This window comes from Corvus moneduloides, chromosome 1 (genome assembly GCF_009650955.1).
Source record: "Corvus moneduloides isolate bCorMon1 chromosome 1, bCorMon1.pri, whole genome shotgun sequence".
NCBI classification, from domain to species: Eukaryota; Metazoa; Chordata; class Aves; order Passeriformes; family Corvidae; genus Corvus; species Corvus moneduloides.
The window spans coordinates 24,066,239-24,092,804 of NC_045476.1; the positions used below are offsets into that span (position 1 = coordinate 24,066,239).

The 26,566-nt window shown below is 39.7% G+C and overlaps 1 protein-coding gene across 2 annotated transcripts in view; it reads right to left on the reverse strand.

Moving 5' to 3' along the window:
- Positions 1–12,162: 12,162 nt before the first annotated feature.
- RECK (reversion inducing cysteine rich protein with kazal motifs) overlaps positions 12,163–26,566 on the reverse strand; it is a 47,323-nt gene continuing 32,919 nt past the window's right edge. For both annotated transcript variants that reach the window (XM_032102158.1, XM_032102167.1), the window contains 8 exons: positions 24,551–24,739; positions 21,678–21,800; positions 21,016–21,187; positions 18,762–18,954; positions 17,372–17,582; positions 16,054–16,127; positions 14,381–14,536; positions 12,163–13,409 (listed from right to left, as the gene is read on the reverse strand). In XM_032102158.1, the coding sequence (XP_031958049.1) occupies positions 13,191–13,409; positions 14,381–14,536; positions 16,054–16,127; positions 17,372–17,582; positions 18,762–18,954; positions 21,016–21,187; positions 21,678–21,800; positions 24,551–24,739 (1,337 nt within the window). In that variant the 3' untranslated portion in view covers positions 12,163–13,190. The remainder of the gene's footprint in view (positions 13,410–14,380; positions 14,537–16,053; positions 16,128–17,371; positions 17,583–18,761; positions 18,955–21,015; positions 21,188–21,677; positions 21,801–24,550; positions 24,740–26,566) is intronic.

The following is a 26,566-nucleotide window of genomic DNA, read 5'->3' on the forward strand; positions in this document are numbered from 1 at the left end:
TCATTCATGGCTTTTCTTAAAAGTCAGGAGACTTGACTCCTCTGCAATATGCATGTGAAAAGGACAAATTGAGGGTATTAATGAATGAAGGAAAACTTTGTGGTGCTGCATTTAAAGGCTTAACACCTCGCTTTAGTGCCTACTCGGCTGCACTCTGACAAGCAGCCTGCAGCTGTGACCATTTCTCTTCTTGAGTACCAGATCCCAAAACATGTGTGACATTGTTCATTTTGCTCTGCACTTGCCCATTTTAACATACTGAGTGTGAGGGGGCATCTGTGGTGGGTGTGTGTGCTTATGATGCTGCCTGGTGTGTTTAAGGAGTGTGTTGGTGCGCAGATAATCAGGAACACATGGCCTGCATTCCCATCCTCTTAATTCCACATCAACTACTGTTCATCAAGGTTTTACCTAGTAGTATGTTCCAGAGCAGCTTGTAATAGAATGAGGGGAAATAGAAGTCTCAAGTATCTTTGCAAGTATTGTTATTTGTCTGCCTTGTCCATTAAGTGGGAGTAAGAGCAGTTCCTGCCAACCTTGAAGGCTGAGACTGGCAGAGGGTGTGTGTGTTGAGCTGCACCAAGTAAGCCAAGTATGGGACAGCTGACGTTGTGTGTGTCATTGAAAACCATCAGGCAGGGACATTTCTGGAGAAAGATCTGATTAATTGTGTTATCAGAGTCTGTCAATTTGGCTTACAGTCTGTTTAGAAATAAAAAAACCCACTAAATTTTGAATGAAGTGAGCAGTCTGTAAAGCAGCATTGCTGTCCATTTGCTGCACGGGTGTGAGACAGAGCCTTGCTGAGGAGCACACCTGCTCTGTGGTTCTTGTGCTGCCTGCTGCTGCATGAACAGCTGAAGAGGTATGCACACTTACAAATGGATGGGAAAATGCCAAGACACCAACTCAAATCACTGTCAAGTAGGGTTAATAAATGTAGCAGAAGGAGGATTACACAAGAGCACCATAGATTTTTAGTTGTTCTTTGCAGGAAAACAGTCAAAGGGATGAGAAATTCCCCTGGCAGTTTCCAATCTCTGCTGAGATGTGGAAGATTGTCTCCTGTGGACTGGGCTTGTTAGCTGTGCTGTCACACAAGGTATATGCCAGCAGCGTCACCTTTCAGAAAAGGTGATGCAGAAAGGATGCTGTTGGAGCCTCTGTGAAATACTTTGGGTACTCTTTTAATGTGTTTTGAAATTATATCCAGGTCATGAAGGACAAGTGCCCCTAGCAACTTAATTGAATAAGTCATTTGCATATCATGTAGACACAGTGCCATCCATCTGCCACAGGACTGACATCATACCCTATGCTAGAGAGCAAGGGCTAGATTACGAGTTTTTCAGAGCTCTTGGTCTCCTCTCCTGATGTGGTTAAGTAACTAGGGTTGTAAGGGCATTACTTAACCCAAGCCAGGTAGTTACTTTTGAAGGCACTGCCAGTCTGCTGTACATGTGGACATCTGCGTGCTCACATTCTGTCTGACTGATGCTGTGGTGGCTACACAGGATCATCAGCAGAGCTGAAGGTGTGAGGTGGGCTGGTCAACAGTGATCCTGCAGCACTGTTTTGTTAGCAGAGACTGCAGAGCATGAATGGTACAGCTCAATCTCTGTCTTCTTGTGCTCGTTCTCATAGAAGTGTAGGATGTTTTTGGCTGGAAGGGACCTTGACACCATGTAGTTCCAATTCCCTGCTATAGACAGGGACACCTTCCACTAGACCAGGTTGCTCAGAGCCGCATCTGGCTTGGCCTTGAATGTTTCCAGGGATGGGGCATCCACAACTTCTCTGGGTGACCTGTTCCAGTGTCTCACCATGCTCACAGTAAAGAACTTCCTCCTGGTGCCTAATCTCTTTCAGTTTGAATCCATTCCCCCTTGTCCTGTCACTACATGCCCTTTTAAAAGGTCCTTCTGCATCTTTCCACTCCCTTCAGGTATTGGGAAGGCCACAATTGGGACACCCTTATAAGCTTTCTCCAGGCTGAGCAATCCTTTCAGCCTTTCCTTGTAGAAGAGGTGCTGCATCCCTCTGATCATTGTCGTGATCCTTTGCATTTTTTAGTAAGTGTTTGTTTTAAGGGAGCTGTCTGGACTGATCTTGTTAATGTTATTAATGCGGTGAAAAGTGCAAGTCTATTAACCAAACTTGTTAATGGAGGAAAAGCTTCTGGGCAGCATTGATGTAGAGAAGAACCAGTATTGTGTGTGAAGAACTTGAGTGCTGGGACTTCATACAACAGCATCATGATTTATAAACACACATGAATAAAGGTCAGCCAGTACAGATCCACCCAGCCCACTGTGGCTCAAGGCCAGGGGTAGCCTTGGCACAAATGGAGGGTGATGTGTGACCACCTGTACGTTCAGTGTGGGATTGCGCAGAGCCAGTGCTGGGGTCAGGGTCCTGAGATTGAGAAGGATCGAGTGTGATTGGGGCAGGAAGACATTTTGGGTTGAACTTCAGCTGAGGGGAAGTGCATGAGGTGGCTGCTCCTGGTACCAAGGGGCTGCTACCCACCAGCACAGCCCAGTGCTGGGCAGTCTTTGTAGGAACCTGCCAAGTCTTGCAAAAATGTCTATCCTGGGAGCAGACTGAAAGCCCAGCTAACAAGGGTGGGACTCCTGCTGGGTCAGAGCGTGGAGTGGCAGCTCCCTGTTAAACCCTGCACAAGGGATTGCTTCTGTAGGTGAATTCCCAAAACATCTCTCTGTGAGGGCAGCGGCCATGCCTCACACTCTCTGTGTTTTCTTTGTAAAGACCTGGGTTTTGCCAAACGTGGCCTTGACCAGGTCCCTGCAGAAGTGAGGAGTGTGAAGAGGATCTGGGGTCCCTGGATGCTGGGGTGCTGTGGGAGTGGGGATGGGGGAGCCTCTCCAGAGCCCCTCTGAGTATGAGAGCAAGCTGGTGCTGCTGCACTGAAGGGGCTGGGGCTGCCAGGCCCGTGGAGTCTCGGACAGAGCAAAGGTTCATCTCACAAGTGACACTTCTGCCCACTGGATTCTTCAGGTGCTGTTTTTGTTCTTTAACAGGTGAATTAGAAAGCTTGGACTGGAGGCTTTCTAATAAAAATTATTCAACTAAGAAATAAAATGTAAAATATTTATAAAACAAAATATTTAAAAAATAATGTAATGCAAATATTTGAAAAATTGCACATACTGTTCTGAATGCTTTCATTTTGGAGCGAAGGAGGGAATTTGAACAACAGCAGCAGCAGTAAAGACCTCTTAATAGTGCAAGGCTCTTGGGGAAACAGAGCTTAGCAAAATGATATATTAATAGAAAAAAAAAAGACATTTTCTCAGAGCAGATGCTTCCTACTGTGTCTGTTGCCCTAAGCCACATGTTCTTCTGGGGCAATGAGGTTAACTGTCACAAATACCCCAAAATCTTGGCAAAAATATTGAAATACCCAAAAATCTCTAATTTGTGTATTTTCTCTGTCTGGTTTTGGAGTAGGTGGAATAGAAATTCATTGTCTGGCAGGTTTCTGTTGCTTGCATAAAGCTTTTGCTTTGTACTACTCTGTGGTTGAGCATTTTTAGATCTACTTGTGGTTTTGCTGGAGTATCTGTGTCATGCTGAGAAACACAGATTTCTCTTTGGGAAATCTGCAGCTGTAAAACCTTCTAAATACAGTGACATTACTATTAGAAGATGTTTAGCTGGCGGAGCCAGTTCCCTGTTCCCTCTCTGTGGGTGGGCGGAGGTGGATTCTTAAGGAATTAGGGTAAAAATTTAAACAGGCAGCTTTAGACAAAGGAATTCACAAACCCTGTAAGCAGACCCAGCCAAGGGTGGAGGGATAAGTTGTGCTTGGAAATACTATGTTGGTAGCAAGTCCTGAGCAGGGTGATGAACTCTGCAAGAGAGAATTACTGGGTTTTTCCTTTTTTTTTTTTTGTATTCCCCCTTCTTTCCTCCATACTGCTAATTAAAAATGTACTGTTTCCTTACTGTGCTTTGTATGATAAATCAGCTGCAAGGGAGAAGCAGAGCGTCGGGGTCACCAGTCATGGTTCAGCTCTGAGGCACCCCTGCCTCAATTTACCTCATTTTTCCTTTCAACAGGAGCCTATATACATTGTGCCCAGGTGGTTGCACCTGAAGTGAGCCAATGTTGCTCTGACTGGAACGAGGGGCACTGTGCCTGATAGTCATTGTTGGGGCCAGGATGGTCGTGTGGTGAACTGGGACTGGGTCCTGTCTGTGCCCTGGACTCCTTGCTGGTTTTCCCAGTCGTCCCCTGATGGAGGCCCCTGATGCCAGATTAAAAATGGTGCTGACATGTACTGGTCATTGTTCAGATATTAATGCACTCAATTGCTTTTCTCTCCTCTTCTGAATTAAGACAATAATGCTGAATTTACTGTTATTCATGATAATTTCAGGTCTGCACAAGAGTTCTTTGAACAACCAGGGTTTTCTTTAAAAGAAATCTCCAAAATTCTCAGTTCTTTGTTCACAAGCACTGAAACCTTGAGAGTGTGTCTGTATGTGCCCGTGTTTGATTCACCCCTGAAGTACCCGGTTAAATGAACTTTTTAGATTGCTGGTGACAAAGATTATGATTGTAGATTTGACTCATTTCCATGCCAACAATTTAATACATCTATACATGACTTTGATGTCAGGTATCCTTCTTAACTGAAGAATTACATTCTTGGGGCAGCCCTGAGTATGTTTTCATAGGCATCTGCAGGAGGAAATAAATTTACATAAAGCAGGAGAGACTTAAGCCTGTGCAGATTTGATCTTGAGAATGAAGTGGCACAGAAAATAGAACTTGTAGAAAAGTGTTAGCTTTAAACAAAAACAACTGAAAAATAAAAATCCCAATGTAGCTGCATTCCTTCTAAATCAAAAGCAGCTGAAATGTAATTCCCCTTGTGCTGTGATGCCACCTACGGGATTTCGGTGGGGAACACAACCCTGGCCACAGCGTTTAGATTTTCAGTCTTAAGGGTTGAAGGTTTATTTTAAAACCACAAGAGCATGATGTCCTCCTGAGTCTATCAAAATAAATGTTGCTCACACTGTTCTTAGCTATTTCTGTATTGAATTTCAGGAAAGTTGAATTCCTTCTCAGAAACTTTGGTACATTGCTGTCAGCAATTACAGACCTGAGCACAACACCTCATATGCTTCCTGTCCAGAGAGGCATTTCTGAAATGTTTAGTGCATACTAGATCTGCCTTGTAAAAAATCATCAGAGGAATACAATCTATGAAAAATCTTGTGAGTTTCTGCAGACATCACAGCAGTGATTTTGAACCTGTGAAACGGATGTGTTGTTTTGGAGAGCAGAGAATTCCTGTATTAAAAGATCAGCATTTTGAAGCTGTAATTCAATGCGAACTTCAGAAAGTCGATCTGAAACTGTAATACAACTGGTCCTAAACTCTGGACAAGTGACCTGAGTGTTAAACATTCAAAGTAGATACATCTGTGGGTCTTTTACTAACCTGTGTATTTTGGGTGACACCTTTCATTTCACAACACAGTAAAGGCCATAACATATGAGAGAACATATGTACTCTTCAGGAATAAGTAATAATGTATGGAATGCATTTTCAACTCACTTGATTCTTTTCAAACACAGAACTGTTGTCACTAAGTTGTGGGTTGAATTGCCCAAGTGAAGCACAGAGCTCTCATACAAGCCAGGAGGGCTGCTGGTTGTTTAGTAACCCCTTTTATCCTGCTAGGGAAGGACTGGACAAATTCAACCCTCTTGCTGAGTGAGTGCCATTTTTTTTCAAGGGTGTCAAGTGGATGCCTGGTGGATGCAGCACAGCGCTGTGGGATGGCTGCTGGTGGGTTGGAAGCACAAAGTAAAACATTTCAAAAATATTTGATATTTATTATGAGTAGATGCAAGAGGAATTTTTTTTTCCCAGTGAGAACAAATAGACACTGAAATAATCTCCCCAGGGAAGAGAGCGATGCATTCCCCAACACTGGACACTTAAGGTTGAGCTGGACCAGGTTCTGGGCCATCTTTACACTCTGCTTTTGCCAAGTAGGGTTGGACCAGAGGGCCCAAGGTCCCTTCCAACCTGGTGTTCTGTGATTTTGTGATAATGTGTTGCTGCAATGGAATTGTTGGTCAAGGGTTAACTTGCAGAGAGAAAATAAATACATAATGGAATTCAAATTCAAATACTGGAAATGACCACATTTTAAAAACTCAAGGTAAGGGAGGAGACCAGCAAAATGGTTAGTATGTATAGTGACACTTTTCAGCTACTCAAAGCTTTATTCAGTACTACAGCATTGTTGATGTGGGAAGAGAGCTCTTCAGAGCATCTAATCCAACCCCTTGCTCAAGCAGAGCCACCTAGAGCCCCAGGAGTGTGTCCCATCGTGTGTTGAGTATCTTCAAGGATGGAAGATACCTTTGGCCTCTCTGGGCAACCTGTGCCAAATGCTGTTTTAACCAATCTCGCAGTAAAAGTGGTGTCCAGATGGAGTCAGAGGTTTCTCATTTGTGCCCAGTGCCTTTTGTCCTGCCAGCAGGCTCTGCCTTTCCTGACGCTTCTAGATAATGAATGTGTCCTTGGAAATCAGCATCTGCCAGTAACAAAGTAGTTAAAAGTCTACTGCAGTAGGCAGTAAAAATGTATCGAAGATCAGAGGCAGCTGCATATCCATTTGCTAAGAATAAATGTTCCTGCTATGTTCTGGTAGGAAACTTCCCTGTGCTGTTAAAAACTTAGAGCATCACAGAATGGCACAGTTGCTACATCCACGCTGCCAAGGCTTTTATCATCACCCGGATCAGTTAATGGCTGATGTACAGCATTGCTGTACAAAGGAAACTCGGGTGAGCTATTCAGTTTGGGAAACTTGGCATTGAGAGCAAGGACTAAATAATTGTTTCATTGACAGAGTTTGGCCCAGAGATGGTAACTCAGTCTGCTTACAATTGTGTGTATTTGCTGTTTATTTACTCATTGAGTGTGAGCGTGCTGCTTCTGACTACATAGCAGAAAATGAACACAAGGTGTGATGGATCATAGGTGACACCATCAGAGCAAGAAGGGCCGCAGTAATGGTTAACATTCTGTGTTTCTGTACTGCACATGCCCTTGATGCAGCAACAATGATGTGAAAAGTTCAAAGATCGTTTCCGAGGCTCTCACCCTTGCTCACACCCATGTTTGCCTCTGGAGTTTTTTAAACACTTGCCAAGAGAAACTGCTCCACATGAACATAACAGATGCTTTGTTACTGAACTGTAATCAAGCCTTGGCATATTTTTGAGTGTGCTTAAACTTGACAAAAAATCCTTCTCAGAATAATGAAAAGCGTCTCGATTTTCCATGTATCACTGTTGTTACAATCTGGACTGTGTTAGCTGCTTTGCCATCACAACTGGCTCATGTGGGAGAAGGGTAACTCAGATCCCTTCCACAGGCCATAGCTTTGCCTCCTCTGTTCCCAAGTTGTGGTCACTCACCAGCACTTCCTGGCTCTGCTGTCTCCTGGAGCAGGGCTGGGAAGTCTGTGTTGAGGTTGTTTGTGGTGGCACATCCTTATTACATCTCTTAGGTATGGAAATAGTTTCCACCTCTCTTTTCTGTTAGTCTTTATAAGCATTCTGTTACACAGTTTCATCCCTCTTTCTGCCTGTACAGTTTCTCTCGTTGAAACCTTCTAAAGCCAGAAAGGAAAATATGATAGATTTCATTTTTTCTACTTTGGAAATGTGTATTTGCATTTCTCACATCTCCTTTGGCTCATCTGGGCCTTAAATGAGGTCTTAAAGCTGTGGTGCAGGGACACAGTAAGTCCCGCATTATGGGTATGAGCAGCACTTCAGAAAGTACTGCAGCCATGAGATGCTGATCCAGAGTTTACATTGTCACTTCAAGCCTGTTAAAGAAGCAAAATGCACAACCTGCCATATTCAACACATGCACAGAGAATGTGTGTATGACAGCATTTGTTTTCCAGCATGAAAGCCAGATGGGCTGCTTGTTCTGTCTTGTTTACTGGCCAAGACATGTCCCTGGATGTCCCTTCTGATCTGGATGAAGCTGGTGGTGCCCACAGCCAGTGCTAATGACAGTATAGCCACAGCCTTGCTGGCAGCAGTTCACCTGCTGCTTGGAATTAATGGCAGCAAATATTTAAACTTCCTTTGCTATGCCAGAGGCCCCAAACATGATGCAGTGGTCGGGGGTTGGATGGCTGCTCCTGACTCATGCCAGCAATTCCACTGGTACTCAGAAGCTGCTCTTACTGCCCTGAGCAGGAGGGACCAAAGTGGTGTTAACTCAGAGGAAAATGAACTGCTGCACCTGAGTGCACTTGAGAATGAAACCGTCCAGAGCTACCTTTTTAAACTTTTTGCATGCTTATAGCCAGACAACACCATGTATCAATTACATAATAAGGCACTGTGATCATGCATCTTTGATTGCCATTTGTACTTGAAATTCAAATTTAAAAGTATTAACCCCTCATATTTGGGTTCTTTACTAAAATAAATGGCTAAATTCTCTACAATGGCCAAATGTGCTCTTCCTGAGGATGCTGATATGGAGCCTGATACAGGGCACTGTGATATAAATATATTTATATGCATATAGATGTGTATATCTGTGTGCATGCATGCATATATGTGCAAATGAATATATTTACTGAATGTTGCTCCTGCTGCTGCAGCTTAAAACTTGGCTGAAAAGTAAATTTATACACCAAATAGTAGTAGCAACCCATCCACTTGTTCCACTGTCAGCAAACAGTGCAGAATTGCAGAAGACCAAGCTGAAGATCAGGCCTTAATTTGAAATCTGTCACATCAGCACTGGTGAGAACTTCTGGTGATGTAGAGGAATGCTGGCTTAGAAGGAGAGTCAGAACTGGATAAAACAGATTGAAAACCTATGTATATATTGCAGCTCATGCTGAGAACTCAGCACAAATAAGCAAATTGAGAAACCTTGCCAAGCACAACAGAAAGCATTTGCAAAAACACAGGGGTGGCTCTTCACAGCGAGAACCTATGGAATTATTAAGGACTGTCAGAATTAGGCTCAGGCTCAGATTACACTCCTTACTGGACCTGGCCAAATGAAGCAGAATCCAACTTTGAGGAAGGCAAATCAGAGAATGCTCTGGGGGGAGGAATAGATTTATTCTGGTTTAAGAAAGTACTGAGATCTAATTAACAGGTGTCTGTTAATACAAGTTTGAAAGTCTTTTATAGGTTCACAGATATGTTTTATATATACGCATACATACATAAATATATATACACGCACACCTATAATCAGAATTTTTCTCATATATATGATAGGTTGTTAACCTTAAATTTTTCATTAGACTTTCTTTATGCAAGTAATGGCAGGGTTACTGCACATCATGAGTTATTGCATCTTCAGGGAAGTCTGTCCTTTTTATTCTCCTTTATGTCCTAGGAACTGAAAGGCAAAAAAATCCTTTTACAAGAGCTTTTACATAGACATTTCACTGTTGCCTCAGAAGATCATCTGGTCCAACCTTTTGGTGCTTCATTTAGCACCATGTCCAGTCGTATCCAGGGATTTGTTGTTATCACTGTAAAAAATGTCTTTCTTATATTGAGATGAAATGTTCGCACTTTTTTCCATTAAGCAGTGCATGTACAAAGTCCATTAAAATTAAGAAAGGTTTTGGGCAATTGTTGTTTCCCCAGTTTTCAAAGTAAGCACCTTTGCTTTCTATATTGGATATACACAATTGGCCTCCCATAATGCAAATGTTGGTAGCATTGAATTTGTATGGAATTAGAGCTTAAAATATAACTGAAACCTTCAGCTTCGTGGTATTAATTAGCAAAAGCTGATGTACTGCTTAATGCTAGAAGCATATCCTTTTGACTGTAGTTGTGATAACTTGAGACAAACAAACCTGCTAGGGCTTGGAAACATTTTTCTCAGAGAGTTTTTGTTTGTTTATGGGCTAAGAGTCTCTTTGGCTTATGCGACAAGCTCTGCAAAAGTTTGCAGCGCAGAGAGGGCTGGGAGAGAGCACAAAACAAGCAGTGCCTAAACATGTACATGAGAGGCAGAATGCCTTAGCAGTGGTAGGTGGCAGCCACTCTTAGGAGGTGACAGTTATCTGCAGTTGTCACCTTCATTACTGCTCCACATGGAGCAGCTGGAGCCACTCTCTCACTGTGTAAAAGCACCAGTTCAGAGAATTTGCAGGAAGTTGCAATCAGGTCTTGCATAAGCCTGGCAGAGAAATCTTTTTTCCCCTCAATGTTACTTTTTGGGATTCAGTTGACTATAGGGTCACCTTACAGTCCAGACTTCAGATATGAAACATGCCACAGTCTTGCAGAGCATTCATGTATTTGTATTTGCTCATGTAAATGCTCCCAGGGCTTCCTAGGAATAGAGATGGTGGGGAAAAGTTTTGAAACATTCTTTGTTATGTGTAAAAGGAAGAGCTGGAAAAATGCCATAAACTCAGTAGAGATGTATAAATAACATTTAACCTTTGAATCGAGAGACATACGTACGAATCTCCAAGCGATGACAGTGGGTAAAGCACCCCAACAGCAGAGCAGGGACAGGAACTGCTGTTCCAGGTGTGACTTAATCCCCACTCACAGAAGTGACTGTTCCTCACCTCTGAAATTCAGAGGTGCCAGCTCCTGCTGGACTCAGAACTCAGCCAGAAATCTCTTGCTTTTACTTGCTCTGGTATTTGCCCCCTGTGGCTGATCTTCTCCTGGGGGTGTACAAAGCGGCACCTCTGGCATCTCCGCTTCCATGCCACCCTGCTGGGAAGAGCCAAGCTAAGCAAACTGAAAGAGGATGGAGGCATCTCTCTGGAGCCAGTTATTGCCATTAACTCTGGTTTTCAGCAGAGAAGCAAATAATGTTTTGTACATGTTTCATCTGGGTCCTCTTATAAAAGCAACAAACAGGCTTGTGCTGCTTTGAAGTGCTCTTGTGCTGTCTCCATTCCTTCTAAGTGAACCCAGACTTCCACACAGATGGTGACAGATCATTAGCACTTTTATGGAAAACTCCTCTGAAACCTGTACCAGATTTGTCCCCCTCATGTTCAAATTTCCTAAGTTGCAATTAAGACTGGGCTTGGTTTCTTCTATTTTTTATCCTAGTTCAAGTGAATTCAAAACCCACAAGTAAGTAGTTTCTTCATTCCTTTGAGGTAGCCCAAGGTCCTGAGAAAACCTAGAAAATCCTAAAGTGCTTTTGTTCATCCAGAAAAAAAGAACATAAACCCTGTACACTCTGAATGCTGGACTTTGGCTTCAGAATTTAGGATTCTGCAAAATCTCATTGGTTCTGTACATATTTAACATAACCTCTTAAAAGCTTCACTCTTTTCTAGCAAGCAATGGACACTGACATATAAATTACAGAATCACAGAATCTCTGGGCTTAAATTCTGCTTCTTCCAGATTCATCGTACAAATTCAGGCAACTTCTTTGTTAAAATTTCTCATCACAGAAAATTTTCACAAACATAAAAGTAAATTCACTGTATATTCTATTCCACAGAGGGTATGTTTTTAAAGCTCTTTACTAAGTTTTCCAGTGTGGTACAGATATATACACATACATACATACACACACACGTCTGTGTGTGTGTGTGTGTGTATGTATTTTCTTAAGACATTTATAATTGCTTTCTTTTTAGTAGCCATCAGATTTGCTTCAGCTAAATGCTAAGCAAGCTAACAGGCTACACATTGAAGAGATATTTCCTAATGACTTGGAAAAAATAAACAATCTGAATTGTTTGAAGTTTCTGGGGACATCATCTGAGCCATTTCAGTTCAAAAAGCTTTTCAAAAATGCATTTGTTCTATTTCTGTGTCCAAGTCTAAAGAATCCACATAACAAATTTCAGAAACAGATGGATTATCAACATACTCAAGTTTTTTGTTTCAAGACTTAAATGATTATGTGCATGAGTCTTTCTCAAGGTATTTGGCAAGAACACTTTCACCCTTGAGACCCCCTTGACATCTACTTGGGAACATTATCTGCGTGAGTCACACATGGATGTAAGTGCAGTTAGTTTTAAGTGTTTATTTTGAGAGAAAAAGGAAAATATATGCAGTGTTGCTGAATTCCATAAAATTACATGCATTGTACACAAGGACACATGACACAAGTGTTTATTAAAATAAAAAGCTTTAATACTTTTGCATTTAAAAGATTTAGCAGAAAATAATTGTTACAAACATGCTACAACATACATCTTCAAAAGGTTTTCAGTGCTTTCTTTCAAAGTTCAGCGTTTTGGCAAAAATAAGTTTTTCTGTATATACTTCAAAACTTGGCTATCATAATACTGATATAAAATACTTCATGTAGAGTAAAGTCAGGTGCATAAAATACAATAAGTAATAAAACATACTGTTTGTATAAACATTTAAAGTATAAATTTCATTAGATAACATGCAAATACTGCAATATTTTAAATGGCACTTAAATATAGATACTGAGATTCTTTATAATTTTGCATCCAATATGAGATTCTGAAATGTACAAAACTATAAAAAGAACACATCTCTTCACTGAAGTCAGGTACTAGCATAGAGCTTGATTGTCATTTTACAAGCAGTGAACCCAATGTCCTGCAAGTCTTCCCTAGTCCAAGGAAAGACGTCTACTGAAATAGGCCCAGGGCTAGTTAGTTTTCTTCATAATAAAATATGAAAGCATATTTACATGAGAATAAACTCTTACATTTTTGGTAAGGTAATTAAGTAGCAGCAATCTGTTTCTTCCAAAAATGATGTTTAAAATAGGTGCATGCTTTCGTTGTCACTGATATGCATCTGAATAATATAAAATTAGCATTCTTCAGTAAACTCAAAACACTGTTTAGTTCATTGCTGAAAAAGCCCTATACGATCACTTCTCCTCAAAATCATAAATCCGTAATGTCAGAGCCTTCCAGAGCATATTTATGTTTCCAAGATCCATGGGAAACAATCTAATGGTGCTGAAACAGTCATCTGACTAGTTATGACTAAGAGAATAATCTTTTCACATTATTCAAATACTTCTAGTTCTTCATTGAAAAATATAAGTTCATAAAATCTTGCATGTTTTTTTGTTTTCTGTTTCAGTGATCAACAACTCCAAATGTCCTTCACAATATAAATGCCACAATGCTCATGCATATTTCCCAAGCAGTTATATATAATATATCAATGCTGATGACAAGGTGAATGGAAAGCTTATGAACAGGGAGTGCAGAGCAGGCACCACTTGAGCAGAAGCAGAAGAAATGCTAAATGAAACTTGTACTTGAGATGCAATTAGAGCTGACAGTGGCACGTGTGATGCTAATGTTGGGCTGTCTGAATTGATCAGGGACTCGATCTTTTCTGCTTCTTTATTGCAGGCTTCAATCTAGAGGAAAAAAAGTTATTATTTCGCTTCTTACCATGTAAAATGCCAGTGCAAAAATATTCCCATAAGCACATAAGGTTTACATAATTTTGCGGAGTACTTGGAAAACACATCGGAGGTCTCATCATAGACTTTGGTACTATGAAAACTCTTGAGGAAGCCCTGAGTAGTAGAAAAGGAAGCTATATACAAGTTATCGTGGGGTGATGTGTTCTGAATGTTGATACCAAAAAGCCCACAGTGAATTATCACTAAAAAAAGTGCCTCTAAAACTGAGGACTTCCTTCCTGATTGACCAACCCACTTCCTTGAAGTCTGCAACAATGGAAAAATCAAGGTTTTCTCCTTACTGGGCTTTTTCTTGCAAATCAGTGAAAACTGATTTTGTTTGTGGGAAAGGAAGAAAAGAATGGAAGTAATAGAACCTGAGAAACCTCAGGTTTCCATTCCCCCACTGACATGATGATAATAATGAATTTCTGTTAGAAAATTTATTTTTTCCACTTTACTTTCCACTGCACCCCAGAAAGGAATTTAGTAGTAAGTCTCTTTAAAAGCATCGGAAGCTGCCTCTGCTGAAGTTTAAACTTGACAAGCTTAATATCTGGAGGTCCAAAGCTTTGAAAGTTGAGGAGTGTCCAGCTCAGCAATGGGTGCCACCAATGAGGTGAGCAGTGGTGGCCTCTGATTTCAGAGTCCTCCCCCCCCCAGGAATCTGACAGCACCTGCTGCAGATGGAGTGAGGGCTGACCAGGCTGGCTGACCTGGCTGACAAGACTTTCCTTCCTAAGTCCTGGTGACATTTTGGGCTATTTCTGCTAGAGAAGGAGACGGAAGTTGGAGCTGCGTTGGACATAAACAGGGCATGAGCAATCAAAATACCCACAGTGTTACCTGCCTGAGAAACAAGCACCGTCGTAAAAAAGTGAAGCAAATCCATGCTGGGTAAATAAAATAATAACGTCATCTACCTGCAGTGGTTTGGGGTTCTGATCCACAGGAATGATGAGAATCACAATTTCAGATTCTATGCTTAAGTATCCAAACACATCACACTGCGGCACTGACACATGCAGGCGGATTTTTTCAAGTATGTCAAGTACTGTTATTGGCTTTTTATTTGTTACCTGGAAGAAAATAAAGAACTCTGTGGATGATGTGATATTATGGAAGATTCTCCTCCTCAGTTTTAGTAACATGATGTCATGCCAAAAAATGTGTTCCAGCCATTACACTACTCAGTTCAAAACTCTACTCTAAATGCTAGCAAAAGACCTAAGGGATTCAATGCTTTCAAAGCATCATTCTAAAAAATTGTCGATTCTAAAGAAACCTGAAAACCGACCTGTCCAAAAATATAAAAAAAAAAAAGAAAAGAAAGAAAAGAAAAAGAAAAGAAAAGAAAAGAAAAAAAAGAAAAGAAAAGAAAAGAAAAGAAAAAAAAGAAAAGAAAAAAAGAAAAGAAAAGAAAAGAGAAAAGAAAAGGAAAAGAAAAGAAAAAGAAAAGAAAAAAAGAAAAAAGAAAAGAAAAGAAAAGAGAAAAGAAAAGGAAAAGAAAAGAAAAAGAAAAGAAAAGAAAAGAAAAGAAAAGAAAAGAAAAGAAAAAAGAAAAGAAAAGAAAAAAAGAAAAGAAAAGAAAAAAAGAAAAGAAAAAAGAAAAGAAAAAAAAGAAAAGAAAAGAAAAAAGAAAAGAAAAAAAAAGAAAAGAAAAGAAAAGAGAAAAGAAAAGGAAAAGAAAAAGAAAAGAAAAAAAAGAAAAGAAAAAAGAAAAGAAAAGAAAAGAAAAGAAAAGAAAAGAAAAGAAAAGAAAAGAAAGAAAAAAAAAATTTACTTCTTGTATTAACCATGGTTTTGCTATGTGTTGTCCTCCACCTTTGTGGTTAGTGTGTCTATGTATTACGTACCTCAAAATAATGTAAATGGTTATGTGCTCCCATGCTGGGACACAAGGGGCAGAGCATCCCTAGATTTATAGAACTCTAGTATTTGAAGTAGTTTTTTCTCACATGAACCAGCTGTCTGACCTAAAAAAGGCAGACATTACAACCCAGGTATTAGGGTGCTTAGTAGGTGAGAGGAGAGCAGTTATCACCAACTACTTCAATAAGACCAATACATTTCTTTAACTAGAAAGTCTTCTTCTAACAAATGAAAAATTCTTCTTCACAGTCACATGTATGAACTGAGAAGCTGCAGTAGCCACTGTGTCCCTGGTACCATTAGAGATGACAACTGGACAACATTCCAGGATGCAGTCAGGACCTAACAGACACTGTGAACTCAGCAAAATTGGTCAGCACACGCACACAGCACCTACAAACACAAAATCTGAGAGGTGCGCAGTGGAATCATAGATGCCGTTCCCATATAACTTGTCTGCAGTGTTACAAGTCATATAAACTACAAACCAGAGTCTGCTTGTTTGTGCCTACTCTAATTCTGTTTTGCTTTGCATTGTAATTCAAGTTATGTCTCAGATAAAGAAATAAAGGAAAGTATAAGCAGTATAAAGAAAAACTCCAACAATCAAAAATAACTACTAAAAAATAATGGCTTTTATAACATGTTAACCTTCCAGGAGAAAGTGCACAGTAACTTGACTTTTCATATACCATTTAATATTAGGCATGATTAAACTGTTTACCCTTGCAAAATTATCCAGCTTGTCTTTGTCATATAAGATTCTCAGCATTCCAGCACATAGTGGACAGCAGGCTCCTATGTGAATTAAAAAAATATCAATAATAAAAACAAGTCGTCTTTTAAGTAAGCAGGAGTCAAAATTTGAATATTAACTGAGAATGAAAATAGCAAAACTACCAAAGCAAAATAAATGTTTCACTTTGACAGCAGAATCGCACGTTTTTTTAATATTGAAAACATTTATAATGCAAAATCAGTCACCTTTCAACACACATATACTACAATTAGCATGAAGCAACAAGATGAATTTTCTTTCCTTTTAAGACCCTTCCTTCATTACTGTAAGCTTAAAAAGTGGAGGCACTGTGTGTACCACAAGCCAAGATTTTGTATGGATGCATGCATATTAACTACAGAAATGATGGATTTCAAGAGCTGATATAGCCAGGACATGACAGAAGCATTATGCACATTGCAAGCATTAATTTGTGCAGTTACACCATGTTGGAGCTTAGAATCTTTAGATAACAAGGCAGAAAAACTGCTTGTCTGACAGATGTCGTATTTCTACTGTTTTCCTCACCATGTCAGAAACCAAAGAGATAATATTTCAACTTTCTATCCATGCCTGTGTATTAAATTCACTCTCCAACTTATATGTAATTCACATTCACAGAGTGACTTTTACAGTACTAAATGTTATTACAAAGCATGAAGACCCTTTTTCAAAGGGGGTGAGAAATGAGAAAAATGAATAAAACTCTTTAAGAACAGAGCTTTCCTTGCTCTGTGTATTACCTGTGATTAGTTATTGTTTCATAAAGGAAGCACTTGTGAAAACAATAAAAAACTGGTTCAAACCAGCACACTGCAAAACTACTCCTGCTGTCTTCCACAGTGCTGTGAATACATCTGGTATTTTACTCTGTCTTCTAATTAAATACCGCCCTTCTGGGAACCCTGCGTTGATGACAGCTCAGCATTCCACTGTGGTATCTGTGCTGCTGCTTCCGAAAAATTACTCACCAGATTCCTAGAGGCATCCGACCCTGGACACCACAGACCTCATCTGTTTCTCCCAAACCCATCCCAGTTGCCAGTCTCTAAAGACTGAAGGAGCATGACTCCTAAAGCCAAGGCCCTTCCAATTCAGGTTTACTCATCTGAGTCCTGACAGTGGCTTGTTCTAGCCCTAAGTAGAGTCACTATTCGTGCTTTCTCTTAGTGTAACATTTTAAAGCCTAGGTTTTGTTCCAAGTATCGCCCTATTTATACTCAGAGCCTGGAGACTCTCCCCTCTCTGCAGTGAGCTTCCCCACCTGGCGCGATGACGGGCTTGCAGCCCATGGCAGAGAGCTGGGGACACTTGACGAAGGCGCACTCGGAGTGGAAGCCATAGTCGGAGAGCACGCCCACGGCCTGGCAGGGCCCGTGGTAGTCCACGGCCATGCGGTCGGAGTAGGCGGCACAGACGCTGCCGTAGGTCTCCCCGTTGTGCCCACACACAGGCTCCACCGACCTGCAGAATGGCTGAAACACACACAATGCTTGCAACATCAATTCAGCCGTGCTGCAGGAATGTCAGAGCAGTTTCAACATGAGGAAAACCAAAGTTCATGGGAATTCACTGCTAATATTGTCCAATGTTTGAAAAAGGAGGAAATCCAGAGGAAATAACCTGCGAGTTTATGAACAGGCCATAAATGAAAAGGGTAAGTACTTCAAAAAGGTGACAGAGTCTGAGAAATGTACAAGAAAACATGTTTCAGAAACCAACAACTTTTGTTCTGTGCTAATGCTTAAATAAAAGGACCATATTTAAATCAACTTATTAAATCAATGAAAATCATTGTAATTTCACTATACCTTAAAATATTCTATTAATAAAATTAATTTGTTAACAACTCATTAGTAAATTATTAATTCATCTTAGTGTGGTTTTGTGTGCTTAAAATTTAGTGTGCATGCACATGTATATCTAACACATTATTATATATTTTTATATATTACTTATTTACCTGTATTACTTACATTTGTGTATGTGTCATTGTAAGGTGACAGAAGCAGCTTGTCTAACACCACCGTAGAGAGCGGTGGGATGGAAAAACTAAACCTAATCCTAATCCTTCTCAAGGATTAATATGAAGACTAATCCAATGCAGACTCACTAGGAAAGTATTACAGACTGCCTAGTCTATAAACAGATCCTGAGCAATGAACTTGGTAAACCTGGGGCACAATCACACAAAAAGCTAAAGACTTTCTATGGCTGGGCATAATTTTATATTTAGGCACGTTAAAATTGGTAAGAATTAGCATTTAAGTAACCAAGGAACTGCACTAATTACTGCAAACACACCTTAGTGCAAGCTTTAATAGCATATATAGGAAGATATAAATATCAAGAGTATGACCCCAAAGAAAGCATAAGTAGAGCTTTTGATTGGTTTTGAGACAACTGTTAACTAAAGCAGAGAAACACTTAACAAAATTCTGAAGATTGTGAGAGTTTTTTTTATACTAGTTAAAATTAAAATTTTAAATGACTACTTTCTATTAGAACATTTTATAAGCTATAAACCTCAAACAGAATACTTCAAAAAGACCTAAGCAAACGAACAATATTGAAAAGAAGAAAAATAAAAATTGTTAAGTTGAACACCAAGGAACAAAGAAGATTTGACATTCATTGCTAGAACCACTTCCTACCTGGCATGGTCCTCGGTATGCTAAACTTTTTCCTTTTTGGTACAAAGTACACAAGTTAGTGTATTCCACATTGTCTGTGTCACAAACAGGATCCCGTGTCTGGTCACAATTTAACTGCCTTGGCACACATTCATGCTGGCTACATTCGAACTTCTCAAAACTGGTCAAGCAAACTTGTTTCTTTGGTATGCACCTGCAGAAAGTAATAATAATTTCATATCGTGTCATAGGATTTATTTAAGTCTCAAAATACTCAGGGAAAATATTTACAGTGAAATTTTCTCCAGTGCTTTAGAGCTAACTGTGTTTCAGCAGAGCTGCAGGAAATACAAATGATGAAACACTCTGAATAGGCCCAGTTCAGGTCTCATCACAAACCTGGAACAGTTTCACACCACATTTACTCGATGTGTGTGAACACAACTACAGTTACCACTAACATTTATCTTTTACCAAGTATTTTTCAAGGGATTATTGAGAAAGGCTTGGATAAACTTCTCACCTACTCCCACACTTCATTTTGTAAATGAATATTAAGAACAGCTAGGCTAGAGAAAATATGGAAACAGTGAGCAAGAGGAAAAGATTGTATTGCAGAGGTCTAGTCTCTCCTTTCTCTGAGAAAGGGGTGAAAACAAGACCTACAAGATTATATGGTTTCAATTACAAATATCTAATTGGATTCTAGCTTTGTAGGTTCAAAATATTGGACAACATCCCATCTAGGGGATGACTGCAAACAAACAGAAAAATCTCACATACACACTTCCTTGGCATCGATTCCTTCGCAGCCTTCACAGACAAGTACAGATAGAAATTCTTTCCCCTTTTCGTTAAACATGTACCTTCCATGACCTTATCTGCAAAACATCTGGCATTGGCCCTGCAAGGCCTCCCTCTGCTAGAGAAATGCCAGCCTATGCAGTCTGATGAACAGCCTGATGAAAGGTCTCATGGCCTGTTTGGACAACCCCCTCCTCCTATAAATGACAGCAGTGCTGCTACCACTAGATTATGCACAATGTGTCCTTATTCTCTCTAAGAGCTGCGCTCCCATGTGTTACAGATATGCCTTTAATACTAGGGCAGGCTCGGAAATTCTGAGATTTAAACCCTTCACAAGCAGAATGTAAGATCCTAAACAGATTCCAAGTGCATCGGGGGCATTTTCAGATGAGCATGTTCAATTTGAGCTATATTATCAAACTGACCCAGAAAAATGTATTGTGTACAGTCCTTTACTGAAACTACAAGTTGAGGTTCTGAGCATAATGGTATTTTGAAAAACAGGAAAGCCTCTCTGTACTTTCCAAATTTCAAACAAAAAGTAAAAAATACTTATCCACAATGCAGCTTTGAAATTCCAATTTTGAATGCCATAATGGCTGTTACAGCTACAAAACTACAGTGTTTTCTCAGTATTTTTCTGCATCATGGCATTTTAAGTACAGAAAAAGGAAAAAACCCTAAAACCGCTACAATCAGCTTTCATGAAAGTGCAATATTACACAACTTATTTTGATGGCTTTCTTTCAAAACAGAAAAATGCAGTAATTCAAAGGAGACTGCAGTATTGCACAACACTGAGAAAATTGAAGACAGAGACCAATATTGTGAACCACAGACTTTGATCTCTGTAAGAAAGGTCAGATTTTCTTTTCGCCTGACACTAGTACAAAGCATATTTTTGTTTTAATGTATTTGTCTATGCAGATTTTGCTTTTCTTGATATTGAAAATCCAGAGATTGTACAGACATAGTTTTCACAAGATTTCAGTCTAAGAAAAAAACTGGTGATTGGTATTTTCCTATTTTAGAGACAAAAAGCACAGATTATTGACTGAATAAGCAAGACTGACTCCAAGTCTTGAATTCTGATGTGGGTCTTCTTTGTAAACTGCTAAAAGAAGGTGTGAAACAAAGTAGTAAAGTGACAGTTATTGCCATTTCGACAAAATTTGCTTCTCCCACTTTTGAAAGTGTACATCAAGTCTCTTTTATGGCTGAACTGAGATCTACATAATGAATTTAATTGACATAGCACTACAAAAATGGAACCAAAAACTGGCAGTAATTACAGTCCAATATTACTAACTATGATAAATAAAAAGAAGCTACTTCAAACAGTTATTTTTATTGGAATAGCCCCAAAGTAGAATGTTACTACAATATACAACATATTCAAAGAACACATAAATCTGCTTTATGAGTTGATGAAGCCAAAGAAAAGCTTAAAAACATATTCTGCTTTTACCTTTGATTTTTATTACAAGGGTTTGGGTTGCAAGGATCCTTGGAAATACACGATCCGAATTCAAACTGGTTGTCCTGGAGGCCAACGCAGCGAGCTATGCACGCGCTGGGATACGTGCGCCCGTTCTGGCCACAGACTGGGACAAACTGGTCCACACAGTTACAGGGCAAACCTGCAAGAGCAACACACAGAACAGGGACTGGCTGCACACTCACCTTCTATGACACAAGATACACAAAGGGTCACTGAGCATCTCTGCCTTCCAGCAAAGTGCCCTTAGCCCTTTCCTCCCACCTGTCATTTAGCAATGCTGGAGCACACAGGCACTTACAAGGAGCAGGAAGGGAAGTTTGTGTCTGGCCTCTTTGCTCATTCTACTCAGCTTTCTTTTCCCCTGAACTCCTTATCTCTCATCCCCAGTGTACCCTGTCTCTACTTATTTTTACGTACTACATGCGGTTTTATTTTTCAGTACTGATTTTCTTTTTTAAAGTATGTGCTTTTCCTGCAGTGCAGGTTGGACATGAGAAAAAGAAATAGTTAAAAAAACGTAGTAATAACAAATTATCAGGTGTTTTCCATTAATACTGTAGAAAGAATTTAGTTGATAATCCCTGCTCTAAAAATACTCAACTTACAGTTTTCATGGTTTGCAAAGTTACCTGTAAACTTCCGACGTTCGTCCTCTGAACTGTGCTCAGTTAGACACTGACGTGTAGAACAAATCAAGTTTCCAGCAAAACAGGAACAGACATTGCAATCTATATTAAAGGACGTTCCATGGCCTTAAAATAAATTAAGTAAATACATACAATTAATGCAAATACACCAGAAGACTACATATTCATATATACTACACAGAAATTGCATTCTCATTAACTGTTTCTGTAATTTCCCTTATTCAATATATTTTCCCACTGAAACTTCCATCTTTTTTCTTTTTTTTTTTTAGATTTCAAGTTTTGCTTTATTCACTTAAAGGGAAAGTCTGTTCACATGTGGTTTTGATTAATTAGTTAACCTGGGAAGCAAGCACTTTGTCCTTTCAAAGCCTGTATAAATTAGGTTTTCTGTTGTATTTTTTTAAAGAACAATAAATTCTGGCTAGCATGTTTCATGTTTTCTTAAAGGTAAAGCTTTTGTAAAGACACATTCTTCTCCTAAATTAAATTTACCTAGGACTGCTAAAGTTCTAGACATAGTCTCACACAAAGCACATTCGTGTTTGTCAAGAGGTAAAAGTGCCAATGCTTCATTCCAGCCCTCATTGGATTGGAACGTATTTTATAAGTCAGTAACATTTTTACACCTGAATCTAAGAATCAAACTGCAAACTTAGGGGATTCTTCTTCAATTTAGCAACTCCAGTTCAGTTTTTTGAACTGTCCATATGACTGCCCTTCACTGTGATGTATGTTTTATATGAAATCAATCCATGTTGATGAGAGAGTCTGATCTATCCATAACCAAACTGGTTATCAAAGACTACCAACAAATACATAGCTCCTGAGGAAGACATAATAGTAATCATGCCTTACAAAATAAGGTAATTCCCTCTAATCTCTCTTCAAGAGATTGAGATTGAAAATTAGAATTTTTGATAAAACATTGCATAGGCACAAGGAAACCCCTCAGCACTGGAGTAATTCAGAAGAGGTGCTCAGAGACAAATGAAGGCAGAACAAGAGGCGGTGAGAAAGCCTCTGTAGCACAAGAACCTCACTACACCACAGTACTACTCAAAGGACCAAGGAATTTGCCAGCAGGGAAGAAGAGGTTAGATGGTAATGCCAAACACAGGATCTCAGGTACCCGATCTTCAGAGTACGTGACTTAGGATCCACCTGGAAACTTTACAAGGCTATTGTCTTTCACTGTCAAAGAGTGCACACAGCAACCTGTCCTTATCAGTAATCATTTCATTAGCTGGAGTCAACTCACAACACAAAAAACCCCAGCATAATTTAAAATATTCAGTGTTGTTCTCTTTATAGAGATTGGTTTAAAAAAAAACAGTCCAGATTTTATGTCCAACTGATACAGAAACCAATTAAATATAGTTATTGCAAAATGTTTACATGGTGACCATGAACTTTTAATTCTTTGTTTTCAATGCATTGCCTAACAGATTTGGAACCTAGTAATTTTTATCTTTTATTACATAAAACCTTAATCGCCACAAACACTTCATGAGTCACTGGCAAATGAGAGGAACCTGTCTGGTTTTGGGGTTGTGGTAATTTGTTTGCTTGTTTTTAAATGGACAACACTTATTGAATACCTACAGCTGGGTAGGTATTCAACACATATTGTTGAATGGTTATCAGAACAAGTGAGGGCTGTACACTGTGCAACCATAAAATACAAATACAGCATCAGATATTTTTGTGATTATTTTCACCAGTAGTCTGAACAACTGCAAGTTTTCTTGGACAGAATGGTCCATAAAAAGTTACAGTCACCATTTAAAACCTGTATTTGCTAACAACTGTATCTTAAAAGTATCTACTTTCTCCAGATACTTTCTACAACTGTCCACCAAATATATTGTTAATGTTAAGATGTTTTCAGTGTTCTGCTTCCATGAACAAATAGTACCAATTTTGGAAAAAAAAAAGGAAAGAAAAAAATTAATCCTTATTACCTATGCCAAATTTAACTCTACACAGAGAGCTGCCATGGTGAGGAAGACTTTAAAGAATCACAGTGTTCAATACACCTTTATCATCATTATGTTGCTTACATGTTTATTTTTAGGCATATGTTAGCCCCATTGATGAATATCTTAACCTGTAATTCTTATTTAATGTTGAGATTGTGCAAAACTTACTAGGGGATGTTTAGTGGAAGGACCAAAGATAAGGAAAAGGAGGAATTAAGACGAATCAAGCAGGAAGATGTGTAGAAAAGCAAAGGGAAGAGGGGAAAAAGGGAATGGTTCAGTGTTGACAGGCAGCTGGACAGTCTGTCTTTCTCACTGAACCCTGCACTTGATCACCACAACCTATCCTACATTTTTATCCAATCCTATTTTTAACCTTTTAAGGTGTGTGCTTCCTACTCTGAGTATGTGCATGAGTACTAACAAACCTTAAGTTGGATGAACCAATAAGTAGGGTAAGAGGTCTTTGTGCCAACCACTGGAGTGGAAACACAGACCTTGGGAGTTCATGGGTCCAGATGCCACAAGCCACTGGAAGGAAGAAAAAATACCCCCCAACAAATCCAAAACAACCCCCCCAAACCATTTGGAGCTAGTAAAGAAACCACCCCATGCTAAAAAGAAATGGTGTACTGAGAATACCCTTCACACAGGACTGTGATTGATTGAGACAGACACAGTTCAGTACCGATTTCAACAATGGAACCCCCCAGCACATGTAAGACTTAACCCAGTATTAAATATAGGGATGTAATCATCAGCTTTTGTATTTTCTGGTAAACTCTGAATTCAGACCCTCTGTGTCTTTTCACATAGCTCAAAATTCATTAGGTAAGGAGCACGTGCTGGATACATCACTGCTCTATTACTTACTTTTTCTTTGTCCTCCAACAATGCATGATTTCTGGAGGTCAACACAATGCATTTCCATACAGTTCTCCAGCAATCCACTGTGTCCACAGGTACAAATCTTGTAACACCCAACATCACCAGCTGAGGATGGAACTTGGATAAGTGTGCCTTGACGGACAATAAAATCGGAGGCTTCTCCCAGTTTGCAGCCTGCATACAAGGAAAAATTTTAGCTCGTAAGTAGTGAACACATGGGCGAGTGCCACTACTGAAATTAATTACTACTCTGACTTGCAAAAAACATAAGGTGTTCTTGAGCAGCCTTACTCTTGCCCTTAAAACAAATTCATCCATTTCACAGAGGCAACAAGTAGTAAAAATAGAAGATACTTGATCGAGACAAAGTTCTGAAGTACCTGTAAAGATGTTACTTTTGAGAAATAGACTTGAAATTCCAGTAATTCTCAAATATTTTAATTTTTCAGCTCTGCAGTAGTATGAAACATGTTATATGTCAAATACTGCACATGCTTCACTCTCTCCAATACAGGATTTGAATTAAAGGGTCTCACAAGCAAGGCCCAGTCATTCCCCTCTCTCACATATTTTATTGTGCCTTTCTTCCCTACTTGTACCTCCTAAATGAACACTGAAGGATTCTTACAAGTAGATGTGAAGAGGGAAGAAAGGGAGAAAAAGCAGGAAAAGTGGATTTAAAAAAGAAAGAATGGAAAAGAAAAGAAAATTGTTTTTAAAATTGCAAGGAAAAATAATAAAATAAATAACAGATTGAACTAACCCTACAAGGGGTGAACTGCAACAAGCCCCCTGAAACTTTCAGCCAATAAAAAGACTGAATTAAAACACCAAAGTAACTTTCCGACCTTCAGAGGAAGCAAATTATCTCTTCAAAAGCTCTGTGTGAGCTTGTTTTCAGATGACTTTGAATGACTTTTGTGGCAAGTGAAGGCAATATAAGCTCTATAGTAATAAGGCTCAGCTTTCCAGGAAAACAAAAATATTTTGTAAGGGTCATAGAAGCATAACCAAAACAATATCCCTAGGCTCACGCAAAGAATGAGCTGAAGCCTATCCTCACTTTTAAAAGAGCACAAGTAGAGCAGATGTATGAGTGAAGCAAAACCCAGCTTTCCTCCTTTTAATTAGGAACCACTGGGGAAACGGCTGATCAGCCACAGAACTGCTGGAAGAAAAGAGGCTCGGGGAACTGATATTAGACAGCTATGGCAATGTTCTCTATCACCTCCTCTAGAAAGGAGGCTGATCCATGCAATTCAGTGTAAAAATCAGTGTTGCTCTCACTTGCTCAGTCACACACATGCTCAAGTGGTCACCAAATGCACACTTTCTGCTCTGCTTCAAGAAGCACAGCTGACCCCTCGAGTCACTGAATGACAGCTTCTGCTTTAAAGGAAAGGGAAAAACTACCAGTGCCCAGGGCAGAACAATGAGGGGGTTGTAGAAGCTGGACATTTCAGAGCCTCACACCTCTTTTGGTAGGTTTGATCCTTGTTATTAACACCACACAACCCTGCCATTTCAAAGTTAGGTACCTGAAACTTGTTCTGCATGAGGCTCTCTCCCCAGTCAGCTCACGTTTACACACGGTGCAGAGGTTAGACAACACCAGTGTTCTAAAAGAGCAGCTCCCAAATGACCATGAATGCCTTTCTGGTGAGGTGCAACCACATTAAAAGTGTCACTGAAGGGAGCAGAAGCGCCGTTGGCTGCATGTCCAGACGTGTTTGGTGGGAAGGGCTGGCCATCGGGTCAGTGGGAGGGGAGCTGTGGCACTGTGCATCTCTTGGTTCCCCTTGGTTATATTCCTCTCTTTTTGTTATCTCTCTTTTCATCATCAGAGCCATCACAACTATTATTATTAACTTTATTTCAGTGACTAAACTGCTCCTCCCCAGGCCAGAGGGGGAAGTGAGCGAGGGCTGTGTGGTACTCAGGTGCCAGCTGGGTTAAACTGTGGCACAGCAATCCACTTTAAAACCTTCAACAACATTTCAA